General features: G+C 39.6%; 2 protein-coding genes across 2 annotated transcripts; one reads left to right on the forward strand and one right to left on the reverse strand.

Annotated features, from left to right (window-relative positions):
* Window positions 1-77: 77 nt before the first annotated feature.
* pdia4 (protein disulfide isomerase family A, member 4) lies at window positions 78-4,115 on the forward strand. The gene is made up of 10 exons (XM_020925583.2): window positions 78-344; window positions 704-869; window positions 964-1,169; window positions 1,249-1,387; window positions 1,468-1,673; window positions 1,750-1,908; window positions 1,993-2,144; window positions 2,238-2,394; window positions 2,464-2,697; window positions 3,479-4,115. Exons 1-10 carry the CDS (start codon window positions 269-271, stop codon window positions 3,886-3,888), a joined length of 1,905 nt encoding a protein of 634 aa, XP_020781242.1. The 5' UTR covers window positions 78-268; the 3' UTR covers window positions 3,889-4,115.
* Window positions 4,116-4,155: 40 nt separating this feature from the next.
* si:ch211-217a12.1 (alanine aminotransferase 2-like) lies at window positions 4,156-14,432 on the reverse strand. Its single transcript, XM_020925584.2, has 12 exons — window positions 14,286-14,432; window positions 13,986-14,176; window positions 9,271-9,360; window positions 8,438-8,546; window positions 8,151-8,284; window positions 6,361-6,604; window positions 6,207-6,286; window positions 5,623-5,759; window positions 5,366-5,540; window positions 4,884-5,039; window positions 4,676-4,788; window positions 4,156-4,600 (listed from the first exon to the last, which is right to left on the reverse strand). The coding sequence occupies exons 2-12, from the start codon at window positions 14,133-14,135 to the stop codon at window positions 4,510-4,512; spliced, it is 1,479 nt and encodes a 492-aa protein (XP_020781243.1). The 5' UTR covers window positions 14,136-14,176; window positions 14,286-14,432; the 3' UTR covers window positions 4,156-4,509.
* Between the last annotated feature and the right edge of the window lie 675 nt (window positions 14,433-15,107).

Consider the following 15,107-nt stretch of genomic DNA (forward strand, 5'->3'; position numbering starts at 1 on the left):
CAGGACTTGAGTGGCGGGCTCTGATTGGACGAAGGCTGCACGTGAGGACCAATCAAAACGTGGCAAGTCAGAGAAGTTTCAGACGCAGGCGGCGCGTGCGACCTTACAGACTGATTAGTTTGTATGAAGCTCAAGTGTTCAGCCACAGCAGTATTGATCCGTGCATCGGGTCTGTAAACAGGATTGTGATTTGATGACATTCATCATTTAGCTGGTTATTCGGCCTCGTACTGTGAAGAAGCAGGTTAGCGTCCATCTGCAGTGGACAATGAGAAAGCTCGCGTTGCTGTTGATTGTGCTACTCGGCGTTGCACATTTTGCATCTGTCAGCAGGTGTGAAGAAGGTAAGCTTTGTTCTTATTATCCTGTACCTGGGTAATAACTATTTATGAAGGCAAAATACGATCACAAGCCAGACTCGTTTTTAATTTGGCTTTTTAGAAGCGCTTCTATAGAGATGGCTAACGTTAGCCAAGTTCCTCTGGTAGTTAGCACGCAGGCTAACAGGCTGCAGCAGAGCTAATGTCAACAATGAAGTTCCACACTATTTGTTCACTTGTTTACACTACATCTCCGCTCAGTATTATTCAGGACACACTTGCATTTAATTTTAAAAAAATATATGAATTGTAGTAACGTATTTATTTAGCTAATATAACCGGCAGAGGTTGTTTGATTCTAAGTGTTTAATTATTTTCTTTAGATGTTGTGGCAGAGGGGGAGGCCGAAGAAGACAGTGATGATGAGGATGAAGAAGATGAAGACACGGAGGTGAAGGAGGAGAATGGAGTTCTGGTACTGAATGACAACAACTTTGACACGTTCATGGAGGATAAGGACACTGTGTTGGTGGAGTTTTATGCTCCATGGTGAGTTTAATTTATTCTTTCTTGAAACACATCTTTGCATCAATTAAATCAACTGTGACTTAAATATTTGCATTACATTATTTGACTGTCCTAGGTGTGGCCATTGCAAGCAGTTTGCTCCTGAGTATGAAAAAATTGCACAGACGTTGAAGGAGAATGACCCGCCCATTCCTGTGGCCAAAGTAGATGCCACTGTGGCAACTGATCTGGCCAGCCGGTTTGAGGTGTCAGGCTACCCCACTATCAAGATCCTGAAGAAGGGAGAGCCTGTGGAGTATGACGGACCAAGAACAGAGACAGGTGTGATGAGTTAATACACATTACCATTACCTTCGTAAATGCAACTTCAGGTGAATAATAAAAATCTTCTCTGTTGTAGCTATTGTTGAACGTGTCAAAGAGGTCGCTCAGCCTGGATGGAAACCTCCACCTGAGGCAACACTGGTCCTCACCAAAGACAACTTTGACGACACTGTTAACAACGCAGACATCATCCTAGTAGAGTTTTATGCCCCATGGTGCGTCCTCCATCTTCATACACACTCTAGGATTTCTTATAAGGCAAAATGGCACTGATATTGCTTTAATTGTATTCCAGGTGTGGACACTGTAAGCGCTTGGCTCCTGAATATGAAAAAGCTGCCCAGGAACTGAGCAAGCGCACACCCCCCATTCCCCTTGCCAAAGTGGATGCCACTGTGGAAAACGAGCTGGCATCTCGTTTTGATGTTACAGGATATCCCACGCTTAAGATCTTCAGGAAGGGCAAGGCATTTGAGTACAATGGACCCAGAGAAAAATATGGTAGTTTTACCTTTTAATTGTTACGTTTAAAACAATTTAGTTTGTGTATTTATTAATTTGCATTTCTTTTTTGTAGGCATTGTTGACTACATGAGCGAGCAGTCAGGTCCTCCATCCAAGCAGGTTCAGGCCGTAAAGCAGGTTCAGGAGCTGATTAAGGATGGAGATGATGCTGTGATTGTGGGCGTTTTCTCCAGTGAAGATGATGCAGCATTTGAGATCTACAATGAGGCCTGTAAGTTGCACCATTTGGGCAGGGGGTTCTGTATTCAAATTAGAAATATATAGGTTTGATGTATCTCATGCTCTTTCTTAACAGGTAATGCATTGAGGGAGGACTTCACTTTTAGACATACCTTCAGCTCAGAAGTGGCCAAAATGCTTAAAGCTTCTCCTGGTCAGATTGTCATTGCTCATCCTGAGAAATTTCGCTCAAAGTATGAACCTGCCCAGCACACACTAACAATGCAGGTATTAGAATGAAGAATAAATAAGTGATGAAACTGCTATCTTTTTATTTGTATAACTAATATAATTTCTGCACCCCTTAACTTATTCCAACAGGATTCTACATCAGTTTCAGAGGTGCAAGACTTCTTCAAAAAGCACATTCTTCCTCTAGTAGGGCACAGGAAACCCAGCAATGACGCTAAACGCTACACTAAAAGGCCACTGGTCATTGTTTACTATGGCATAGACTTCAGCTTTGACTACAGAAAGGGTAAGTTCCCAAAACAAACTGATTTGTTTAAGTTTCATATTGTCCACTAATCTTGGGTTTTATTATCAGCCACACAGTTCTGGAGGTCTAAAGTGTTGGAGGTGGCCAAGGACTTCCCAGAGTACACGTTTGCCATCGCTGATGAGGAAGACTATGCTGAGGAGCTGAAGAGCCTGGGTCTGAGCGAGAGTGGAGAGGAAGTTAATGTTGGTATTTTGGGTGATGGAGGAAAGAAGTACGCCATGGAGCCAGAGGAAATGGACTCTGATGTGCTGAGGGACTTTGTCATGGCTTTCAAGAAAGGTGAGTGCTCAAACCTGATACCTAAAATATAGCTTGTATGTATACTTTTCTATTTGGGAAGATGGCAGTGGTTATGTTCACATCCATACTATAATCTGATCTCTAGACCTTTAAGGATTATGTAAATATCATTCAAACCACAAAATCTATTGTGAGTTATCAGAGGGACCATAATCAGAAAGAAATTTGATTTAGTTTACATGTCATTTTAATAACCTTGTAACTCCAAACATCTGATGTCAGATTTAGAGTGCACATGTAACCACAGCTAGTGATTGCCCTGTATACTTCCATGAAGACCAATTACACTGCCATCGTGTCCTTGGCAAGACACTCAGCTAGTGGTTCCAAACCTTTTTCTCTTGAGTACTCCCTAAACTTTGTCTCTCACTGTACTCTGCCACCAAAGGGGTACTCCAATTAATCTTTTCTATTTTGCTTTCATGTAGTAGTAATGTCCAAAATCCTTATTCTGAAGGATAAAATGTACCACAAACATTTTATTCCAAATACCATAAAGGTTAAAAATGTATCTAAAACCATTCCAAGTATTCCTTGTTAAGCGCACATGTACTCCCAGGCATCCTGGTAAACCCAGATTGGGAAGCACAGGTGCCATTTGAATCCAAGGCTTTCATGGAGAAAATATTTGACAAAATGTTAGCAGATCTTAAATGTATTAAACAATCCTCTAGGTGGCAGCAAACATGTCAAAATGACACTTTGAACTGAGCTACACTCATCTAATTAGTGTTTAATTCAATTGTTTTGTGGTCAACAGGAAAGCTGAAGCCTATTATTAAATCACAGCCAGTGCCGAAGAGCAACAAAGGACCAGTGAAAGTTGTGGTGGGGAAGACATTTGAAGAGATCGTAATGGACCCCCAGAAGGATGTCCTCATTGAGTTTTATGCTCCCTGGTGCGGACACTGCAAAAAGCTGGAGCCGGACTATCTGACTCTGGGCAAGAAGTACAAGGGACAGAAGAACCTGGTTATTGCCAAGATGGACACCACAGCTAATGACGTGCCAAATGAAAATTACAAAGTTGAGGGTTTCCCAACAATATACTTTGCTCCCAGCAATGACAAGCAGAATCCTGTCAAACTAGAAGGTGGAGACAGGACTGTTGAGGGACTCAGCAAGTTCATAGAAAAGCACAGTACAAAGCTGGTGAAAGATGAACTTTAAGGTATCTCTGCATGTAGTTATGAACTCTTACTGTGCTCTGCAGAGTCACACAGCCTTTAAAAGGTGAAGGGAACACAGGTGTTACTGCGATGACCACTGTCATCATTTTAGTTTCTGTTCAATGTTCATTCCAACAGATTCAGCTTTCTGTTCATAAAGGCATGTATGCACTGAAGTCTTTTTAATAAAATAGTGTGGCTGCTTTGGAGGCCAGCACTCAAATCTTATTTTTCTGGTCTCAATATCTTGATTAATTATGACATCACATTCCCCATCTTAAGTTTTATTTGTACTGGCTTATTATTAATAAAACACTGACATTCTAAGGTAAGTCTTACTGTACACTTGTTACAATCATCTAAATTCATTTATTTCTTGTCCATCACTTGGCTGTATAGACAGCAGTTTATCTACTATAGATATACATGTTTATGACCTTCAAAAGTACATATTGTGACTTTTACATTTGATGCATCAAATGATTGAAGGAAATGTCATTACTACTTGTTTCTTCTGAGGAAACCATAATACTTTGATTGAAGGCAGTGGGACACCACAGGGTCATTTGAAGGCACTCAACTGTTGACTTTGAAACCGCAGACGTGAGGTTTGAGGACTGGATTAGGAGAATTCTTCGGTGAACCGAATATGAAAGTTTTTGATCTTCTCGAGCACAATCTTGAGTTTTTCGGCAGGTGGCAGAATAGTCATCCTGTGTACACGTTGCAATCCTTATCAGTTAAAAATCATCTTTTCATTCAGATACATAATGTATTGTGTCACAGACCTGAAGTGGTATGTTCCGTCTCTTTGTCCAAAGCCGCTCCCAGGCACAAGGCAGATTCCCTCCTCCTCCAACAGTCTCATACAGTAATACATGTCCGGCACTTTACCCTCTTCCTACAGGAAACACATTTGGTATGTATACAGTTTAGTAAGTATATAGTTTTTAAGGATGGTTCTTAGAGGACATCTGCAAATATTGTGTTGCTGACCTTGGCCTTGTCAATGGCCTTTTGGGGTAGTGAAATGCGTGGGAAGGTGTACATAGCCCCCTGGACGGGGTTACACGTAAATCCTGGAATAGTATTGAACATTTCTTCAGTCATTCTGGCTTTTTCTGCAAGGGCTGCCAACACCGCTGTGCGCTCCTGTAAGGGAAACATTTGAAAGTGCATTGTGCCACAAATATGTTTTAGTAAGAGTGCAGTTCTTTTAGGAAGCACAATAACAGAAATACAAGTGTTAAAAGTGTTTGTATCAGGAGAGTCCAAAGAGGTCATTGACTGTTGAGGTCATCTGTGACCCTCTTGTGCTGGTTACACTCAGATAAGGTATCAACACCAAGGCATGTGTTCAAATGTAACTACTACTGGAGTTATGTAACACACATGATTCATTGTGACATTACGTCAAAGTCATGATCAGAGCAGATCACTTGTAGCTGTGTTAAGGTACATGCTTTTGTTGCTCTGACCTTTATAAAAGTGTTGTACGAGGGTTCGTCGGGCTGTGGAGGGTTGACCACCAGGTCCAAAAGAGCCTGTCCTGGGACTGGGGGGCACAGCCGGACTGACACTAGTTTTGTGAGCTGCGCTTTGACATCAGGGTCCATATTAATAACCTCCATGTATCCTCCTCTAAACCCACACCTGTTCAATGCAAAAATATGTTATTTCTCCAGCTCAAAGTGAAATCAAACAGACTTTTCTTTGTGGTGTCCTTGAGACTTACTCGCCCATGTAACATTTGGAAGTGGAATGAAACGAGGCCAACTCCACAGTACTCGAGAATTCAGGTCCCATCTCAAATAATACCTTTTTAAAAGAGTGGAATTTGCAACCGTCTGCGTACACGTTGTCCTGGTATACCTACAAAAATACACACAAAATAACAATTAAAACAAACATCTTCTATGTGAGATGGATAATGTTAGTTAAATAAGAACCAGTTTATAAAAGGTACACTATAACTTTTCTGGTGTTTTTGCTTGTGTAGGTGTAATGCTATACTATGTAACAATCGAGCTAAAGCAATACACACGCAGGTGACGCCATGATCCCAAACCCAATGTCAGACCTGTGGAGAGGCGACTCCGCTCACAGGAAGAATACATGTTATTCCAGGTAAAAACACCTGTGATGAAAGAAATAAAAGATGTGTCGAATGCTGTATTATGGATAATCTCTATGGAGATCTCCACCAGAAAAGTTACATAGTACAGCTTTTATGAGCCAGTTTGTTGTAGTTTTCGTTCATTATTATATTGGCGTCAACAGGCCAGTGTGGTTAGAAGCTGCTGGTTAATTGTGCACTACCTCATCAGCCATGAGGAAGAGGTTCTCTTCTTTGGCAAACCGAATGACTTCTTCGATGCACTCTCTACTCTGCACCTGACCTGTGACACAGAGATAATCAACACTCTAAAAAGGCGTGTAGCTTTTAAATAGTTTAATTACTCCCTTGTTCTACCTGTAGGGTTGCCAGGATTAATGATGCAAAGGACACGTGGGTTACAGTGCTGTCTGGCCTCGTTTACAGCTCTCTTAAGTTCCTTCACGTCCAGACTCCAACACTTGTCTTCGTCCAGGTAATAATTGACCTGCACTGCACCCAGGTCTGCCAGAGCTGCAGAGTAGAGGGGGTACTGAGGGATAGAGATCATCACCCCAGTACGCCCCCGACCCTCCCCACAAATCAACAACTTCAGGATGGTCTGCAAAGAGAGTGGAAACAAATTCTAAATAAATTAATCTATTATAATTCAGTATTATTTGGGGATTCCAATATATGTTTTAAAAGTAGGATTCTGTTTAGAGTGCATATTGTTACTCTAGGAACATTAAGATTTGAGAGAAAAATTAAATACAAACTGATAAAACTAATAGAAGAACTGCTTGCATTTCAGAACATTATTTGTAGAAGTCTAAACAGGTACAAGATGTTTCTATTAAAAAACAGGATATTTTATTAAATAATAGCAGCCTTTGTGTTTTAATCATTTTTGCCAACTCAAATTGAAATTTCAATGACTGTTAATTGTGCAGTATCAATCTATTCGGTACACAGGTGTTGTTTGACAAAGTACAGCAGGTCATAGTTAAGTAATTACATAGAGGCAACATTTGTCCAGTCACACCCAGTTAGTACACACGTCAACTCACCAGCAACTTGTACCTTGGAGTAAGGGCAATTATATTGGGATGCAGTTAAACTGGTGATATATATGGTACTGGTGGCCAGGCCATAAAGTTGTACTCTTACTTATTTTCTTTGGTTTGTTTGATAAGATAAAACACAGGATGTGTTTTTTTGTTTTTGTTTTTTTTTCAAATTGTGAATACAATATGATGCTGAAATTTATTATTATTATTTTTTTAAATATACTATAAAATACACTTTAAGCCTACAAAATGGATCATTGAAATGAATAAATGTTAGATGGTGCTTATTGTTAAAGAGAGCTTGTTAAAAAGAGCACATATCAACACCAAGGGTACTTCAATTCATAATTCAATTTGTGTCATATATAAAAGTTACAAAGTTTTGGGTGTGTTGTAACATTGCAAGTATAATATTAACTCAGTGTGAATTAAGAATGGATAAAAAATAAAATCAGGTTAGTCTAAGATATCATAACTATTCAAGATTTTGCAAAAACATATTATATTATATTATATTATATATAAAATCAGGAAATACGTAAAAGTCCTATATTATGCAAAGTTGATTGTTGAGAGTTTTATGCCATGTTATAATGTTGTTAAAAAACATACCTGGAATAGTGTGTTGTTTCATTCACACATGTTCGAGTAATCCTGGTTTATTAGTCCGTCTACATCACCAATGGTCAAAATGCTCCATCTCCTTGTGATGTCAACTAGTGAAATGGTCAAGTTAACAGCTGCCTTTTACATTTTGTTTTGCAGAGATTGGCAATTCCAGGTCTGAAATGATCCAAATGATTCTAATGAAGGTGTATGGAGTTAAAAAACACTGGAGCCTGTATTACCACATAACATTAAAAGGTGGAACTAAGTGTTTTTGTTTGAGAGAGGAACTTAGCCTAAATATGCAGGATTTGTGTGTTAAACGTGTGAATGAAACAAAACAACTCCAGGTACGTTTGTGTAAGGAAACAACATTATCACATTATCACAGATCAGAAACAGCATAAGGGGCCCTTTAAGAGAACTTGAACACCTGTCATATGCACTTTAAATAGAACCTTGCTCATTTTCAGTCTGACTTGTGTCTCATACCACAATAGCGTCACTGGCCCCGGTGGAGAGGTAGATGTTGTCAGGGTTTGATGGGATTCCTCCATCTCTCTTCTCGATGTAACGGGATACATCCTGACGTATGCACTCGATGCCCGGGCTGGCGCTGTAGGCTCCTATGACACAGGTGCAGTGTACTTTGATTCAAACAACATGAGCTCGGACTGTGAGGTAATTATTAGTCAATGGACCAACAGAGACTAGTGATGTAGAGAGGGATGGTGTGGAAAAGAAAACACAGTTGGTGGATTTAAGGGGAGTTGTCTGACCTATGCTATGGCCCCCACACGCCCCGAGAATCCGCCTCGCTCTCTGTTTGGCATCTTCTGGGAATTTGTTGTCTTCCAAGAGGTCAGGATACGCACACAGAGCAAGGACCTGGAAATGCAAAAGTAACAGCATTTTTACTCTAGCAGTATCTTGTATTGTACTTCAAAATGAAATAGGCATTACATTATGACCACAGAAAGGTACACTGAGTAAAACCAATTCAGCCTGGAGAGACTATTAAGTATTAGTAGTTTTATTGAATGGGTCATCTTTGGCTCTCAGACACCGGTAGAGGAGAGTGCAACGAAGGGTGTGGCTGATTATATGGCATTTAGGAGGTGTCTTCCCCCTAGGACCTGGACACTGATAGAGGTGAGGCTGAGGAGAGTGAAAGGAAAAGGACAATGAGAGGATGAGGAGAAGAGAGAAGGGGATAAAAGGTGAGGAGGTGGGATGCAGCATAAACTCAAGTGCTCGTGCACCTACAGTGGGGATTTAAATTGGGCAGACTGGGTGCTGATTGGACAGGAGGAGGTGCAGCGACCAGTAGGGAGGAGTATTTGGAGTGAGAGATGGATGCTGAGGGGCAGCTAAACTAACCACAGAAAGGTAAATTGAGTAAAACCAATTGTATTTGGGGTAATCAGCCAGCGGTGGGAATTTTGTCCTTAGCATTGAAATGTAGGAAGCATTTCCTATTTACACAAGTTAACTAGACAACAGTTTTTTTCTGGAGTGATCTTAGACTGGTTATTTTAGGTAATCATTTAAAATAAAAACAAACAACAAACAACTATGATTTTTGTGTCAATTGACCAAAAAGTTACCAAACCTGTCTCAAGAATGTAATTGGCTTCTGACCCATTGCGTGAGCATCTCCAATGTTGGCCCTGATGACTTCTGTGAAAGGCTTCTTAGCACCCTAAAAAGAAGAAAAAATTTGAATTGTCAGTACTGTGCATTTGTATCCTGACAGCCAGAACTATGCCCTTCCTATACTAAATATACAGAGAGAACCAGCCAGGCAAGTCCATTTCACCAATTTAGCTTCTATATTCAAACTAACAACTTAATTGACTAATTAAAAGGGCTGCAACTATTTTCAGCATATTTTGATCATTGCAATTGTTATGTGGACTATACAGACCTTAAAACACATGCCATATTATAATAAAGACAGTGACATTATTAAATTAAAATGGAAAAATAGAATAAATCATTTCAGATTTTCTTCAGTCACCACTGAAATATGTATATATAAATAGAAATAATAATTTGACTAGTTGACCACTGGAAAAGTAATTGTTGAAGTGATTACTAAAACAGCTGTTAGTTGCAGTCCCATAAATCAACACATTGTTTATTGTTTATTTTTGGTTATCATGACTAAACCAGGTGTCCATGTGTTTACGTCACAAATCTTCACCAGGCTTCCTCGCTCATTAGCACTCTTTGATGGGTGCTTTGACAGGCTACAGGACAAAAGGTGACCTCAACGTAACCGGCCTCACTTCCTGTATCACTGGTTGGACAATCACAAAACCGTCTTTCTTATTCTTGTTTTATAATATGTTAAAATAGGCTGTGTCCAAGTGGGAGCTTCTGTTTAACCGCTGCATGTTTTGGTCTGTTGTAATTTGCAGCACATGGTCTTGTTTATCAAATAAGGTCACGAGACAATTTTAACTTCTGTTACTGTGTGCCATAGCAGCATCTAACCAGCAATGCATTTTTGGGTCTGTTCCAAGTCTAAAAATTCATGCATCTTAAAGCCATAGCTGTATATTGGTGGTTTCAGATTCACAAATGTGATGATGTCAGATCGAGGGCTGGGGTCAGACTGTTGTACTTTGAAATGAAATATCCAATAGAAAAATTCCTAAATGTTGAGCCTGATCATTTCAATCAGTGACTAGTTCGATCAGTGACCAATGTGCATTTTTTCATGGGTGATGCAGATCATTTAGAAACCAGAGGAATCAGTCCCTGCAGATATTTTTCGGCTGATATATAGAGCCAATTTAGATATTTTTTCCCAAATTATCAACAAGTCATTAACAACCTTCTTTTACTAGAAACTGTGTAGAGTCCAGTGTAGTCACATTTTTACAGTACCCGATTTACACTGAACTTAAGTGCTCAAACAAAGATTTATGCATATATTTTTTATGCATTTATATATTTTTATATTTTATTCATGCATACTTCGGCTGCTAATCGAGCCAAACCAAATATCGGCATCTGCTGGACATTTATGACCAATAGCTGATATGTGAAAAAGGGCAAATATCAGCCAGTTGAAATATCAGTCTATCTCTAGTGACTAGACCCAAAAAACATAATTTTAATAATATGAATTTAAGATACCACAATCTGTATTAAATATTACTGGACTAAAGAATGCTGTGATGTAATGTGAAACCCAGCAATACTGTTCATGTGAAATATTACCTTCCAGTAATGGAGAATGGAGGCCCAAAGAAAAGAAAACAGTGCCTTTAAGAGCTTTAAAACACAAAATAAGTAAAATGCACAACAATTTTTTATAAGTACAAGCTGAACTATTTTCCCAAGTACTTTCAGTCTGCACTCAAGTATACTCCTGTTTGGTTTGTGGGATTTACACTGACACAGATATGAGGGGGTTTAGAGTAATTAGACCCTGTTTTCCCCATTTCCTTTTCATTCTTGGCTCCTGCCTGGTTATCAAACAACAAAGAGACTGCTGTTCTGCTAAAGAGGGCAGCTCAGAGGGCTCTCCTGCTCGGGCTGCACCAGGCACAGACTCACCCTCAAAATTAACTCCTAACATAAAATACTGAGACTCAGTCAAATCAAATCATACTACAGTTATTCACTCTGCCTCCTAATACGTGGCGTTTAGTCCGTTATTTTTGGCATATGTTTTACGTCTTCCTGGAAAATCGCATTTATATATTTCTATTTATTCAGGTTTTGGACTTGACATGCAAATTTTGTGGCTGTGTTCATTTGCTTGTTCAAACCAAAACGAACAAACCTGCTTCTACAACACACTGTAAATAAGTAACTGACATTTTTGGCTCACTTGCCTTATAAAACATTAGCAAGTACATACCTGTCTTTATGATGCAGAGAGAAACTCATCTTGGAATCATAGGCAAATCAATTTACAAATTCAGAAAAGCATAAAATTATAACTTTACTTTGTTTATTTCACACAAATGTAACTTCTGTGGGATAATGCCCTGTTTTATTTTTAAAAAACTGTGATTTTCAGTTTATTCAACCTGTATTTAACTTGGAGACAGCACCAAAGTCCAGTCATAATAACATCAATGCGCTTAGACAATCACAATAATTACTTATCTAAAAACTGTTATTTTAAAGTCTTTCAGTATTGATTTCAAGTGTCTTATTGGAAGCAGCATTTAGTTTCAGAACAGTTTGTAGCTTAAGGGGCAGAATACTGAAATGCTACTTTACCGGTTTACCGAAAACTTTGAGTCACATGGTCTTACATCATACCAAAACTCATAATAAAATCAATCTCATGATAAAAATTTCTCATCTTTGTTCTGATGAAATTGAAATATCTTGAATGCAAACCCATGACAATGCATTTCTTCCATCAGCTGAGGTTGGGACTCGTGTTACTCTTGGCTTACACACAGCTGCATAGTTTAGTTAAGCCATAGTCATCATAGCACTTTCCCAACCCAGGAACAAAGACACAAAACCAAAAGCAGACAGCATAATATTTCTGATTAAACAAATAAAATAGATGACAACACCCTTATTTTGTTAAATGAAGTGTTAAATAATCAGACAAAGCACCTTCCTTCTGTGTAAATGTGTTTATGTTATAGGTAGACGTATTGCATTTTAAAACTCTGCGCTACTTCCTGTATTTCTGAGTTTTTCTTCAACTGACAAACTATCACTTAACAGGTATCAAACTATGATAAATATTTACCACAGGTACTACTCCAAACTAAGTATTAATAAAACCATAAAAACTGTCTAATGGACTCCAAAATCAATATTTACAATGAAGATGTGTGATGACCCAAATAGGGAGAAGCCAGAAGGAAAAAGGGATCACGCTCAGTTCAAATGCGGACACAAGGAAATGCTGAGTAGCTCATAAAGTGTAGTGTATATGAGACAGGAAACAGAGGGCCAGCTGACAACCTCTGCAGCTTCATGTATCAGTGCAGAGAAGATACCTTTGAGCCAAGAATCAAGGCAATTCAACAGTTCAAGTTTTTTTTTCTTGCATTTTACATCAAAGTGCTTGTTTTGTCAATTATGGTGTGGAAAAGTTACTCCGAAATGAAAAGTATTCAAAGGAAATATCACTGATATTATCCCAGTTCAATCATAACTTAATGTGATTAACAGGAGCAGTGCTTTCTAATAATGTACGAAGCAGGGAGTGGCTTCGCTTTCTTGGCTTTCGAATTGCAGTGTACTCCAGTAAACCCTCTCCCCACAGAGACAAAACACAGAGTGGAGACACTACTTGCGCAATAACTCCACACACACCAGGCCTTCTATATATCCGGAAACTGGCTTGGACAATGTATCGTACGCTCTCAAACCACACTGATCCGTCCTTTAACCCCTCCTCTGCCCCAGAGATTTACTTTTCAACCCAGTTTGACCTGCTTACATACCGCCACTAAATGCCTTTTGAAGAATATGTCATGACACTAAGCTGCATGGTCTATAGAGCCTGTCATTTTGATAGCTAAACTCCAACTTCTCATTTCTTTCATGGGTTCTCAGCTATAGGTGTTTTGAATGGTATATTTTCATCAAAACTATGCAATACTAGGCCTACTTGATGTAAATTTTAACCACTTAAGCCTCTCACCCTTTCGGCTAGTACTTAGTATTTAGTAAGTTTGTATGAAATATAGGCTACAGTACAGTCCAGTATTCAAAACTTTTGGAAAAGCAACTCTCAATGAACCTTGTAGCTTTCCTTTGTTGCTATAATCCCTAGGATCTTCTGAATTTTTCTTCTGCTTAAGAAGAGGTGAAAGTTCAAAAGACTGGCTAATGTTGAATCAGGTGTCACAGGTCTCTGTATAATAGGCGACCAATACTTTCAATATAGTGACATAATGGATGGGTGTTGTTTAGGGTAACATGAAAAACTTTGTTAAAGCTAGGCCTATTTATATAATCATACATTTTGGTGGTTATAGTTAATGTTATTTTTTATGCCTTGTGTTACCATGGCAACGCTCAGTTGTTGGCATGTCCACATTATTTGGATGGCAAAGTAATTTTTTTAAATATATATATATATATATATATATAAGCCTACATTTGTTTGTATCATTGAAGTCAGTCTATGCATATTTTTCTCCTTGACTGACTCAGATAATCAGTACAATTATCGCTTTATCTTTATTATCTTTATCATAACAGGTTTTGTTATCAATGTGCTTAAATACTCCTGCGGTGCGTAACGGCGTCTCCAAAGCTCTTAAGTCTCGAAAGTTTTGTGCCAAAACTAACTTACACTAATGCATTTACTTTTCACTCGGTTTTTACCTCTCTCAGCTCTTTCTCCAGCTGCACCGCTCTCTGCACGATCGGTCCACGGACAGCGTATTCCACCTTCTTCACGTTTGGGTTCATCGTTTCCAAAGTTAACACTTTACCCTTGGGCAAAACCCCGTTTACCGCGTTCTGCTGGGACATTTTTGCTTCTTTCACTTTGTCTTGTTGCAGAGAAGAGGGGTCTATGTGCAACAGAGAGAGCGAGAGAGAACCAAAAAGTTGAGATGCAACTTTGCTGCTGGATAGAAGGATTGAAAAAGTACAGGTCCTGCAGATCAAGAGGCTACTCACCCGCGGAGAGGCAGAGCTGCAGCGGGCTGTTTTGAGTCGTGCCTTGGTTTCCTCCACAGCTGCACAGAGCTCTGACAGACACATGATATTCTACCTCTTCATATTCTCACCAACGCCACGCCTTCATCCGCTCCGAAAGTCGATTGGTTGAACTTTCGCAAGTCTTTACGCAAGAGGCAGAGTAGTGACCTCGCTTTGCTTTGTAGCCTGCTGCTGTCCACCATGGCTCAGTCGAGCTGCTGTCTAGATGGTGAACAAACTTTACACGTGCGCGGAAGACAGGGGGCAAGTGAAGTTCTCTCATCGTGTAGCCAAGATGATCCATACCAAAGGCATGGCGTAGGCTACCAGATGTTCACACTTGATTTTGCCGCCTTCCGTGGTTATTACACACTTCCCTAAAATACTTATTAGGGGGAGGAGAACGTTAAGGACAGGCGTATGGATTTGCACCAAGCATTTGCGCGTAACAACATCCACAACCAAGGTGCAAAAGGACAATCTATTCTATCAGCGACAGAAGTGCTGTACATCTTTAAAACAAAATCAGATTGGTAATGACAGGGTGGAACTTCCAAGAAGCTGCATGCCTTCAATGCAGGGGTGATTAGCATATCTTTTGTTTGGTCCGCTTGCATGAGTTTGTCAGGGGAGAACAGAATGTGAGCTTGGAAAACAACTCAGAGGTCTTGGAGGGACTTTGGAAAGACATTTGATACCCCAAACTAAAAGGATCCAGACAGGAGCATGTGACAGCCCCCCGCGTGTGAGTGTCACAGCGTTAGGGAGTCAGAAGACAGTTTGTCCCATTAGACTAGTGCC

The sequence above is a fragment of the Boleophthalmus pectinirostris genome, unplaced genomic scaffold, assembly GCF_026225935.1.
Source record: "Boleophthalmus pectinirostris isolate CB_2022bp ecotype Guang Dong unplaced genomic scaffold, ASM2622593v1 HiC_scaffold_15, whole genome shotgun sequence".
In the NCBI taxonomy this organism is placed as follows: Eukaryota; Metazoa; Chordata; class Actinopteri; order Gobiiformes; family Gobiidae; genus Boleophthalmus; species Boleophthalmus pectinirostris.

Excerpts from the sequence above, each read along its gene's own strand:
- pdia4 (XM_020925583.2), top strand. The coding sequence starts at position 269 with ATGAGAAAGCTCGCGTTGCTGTTGATTGTGCTACTCGGCGTTGCACAT. Across the intron at positions 2,145-2,237 it reads AGCACACACTAACAATGCAG|GATTCTACATCAGTTTCAGA; the intron begins GTATTAGAATGA and ends TTATTCCAACAG. Across the intron at positions 2,698-3,478 it reads TGTCATGGCTTTCAAGAAAG|GAAAGCTGAAGCCTATTATT; the intron begins GTGAGTGCTCAA and ends TGTGGTCAACAG.
- si:ch211-217a12.1 (XM_020925584.2), bottom strand. The coding sequence starts at position 14,135 with ATGTCCCAGCAGAACGCGGTAAACGGGGTTTTGCCCAAGGGTAAAGTG. Across the intron at positions 8,547-9,270 it reads CAATTACATTCTTGAGACAG|GTCCTTGCTCTGTGTGCGTA; the intron begins GTTTGGTAACTT and ends TTGCATTTCCAG. Across the intron at positions 5,040-5,365 it reads CGTACAACACTTTTATAAAG|GAGCGCACAGCGGTGTTGGC; the intron begins GTCAGAGCAACA and ends TTTCCCTTACAG.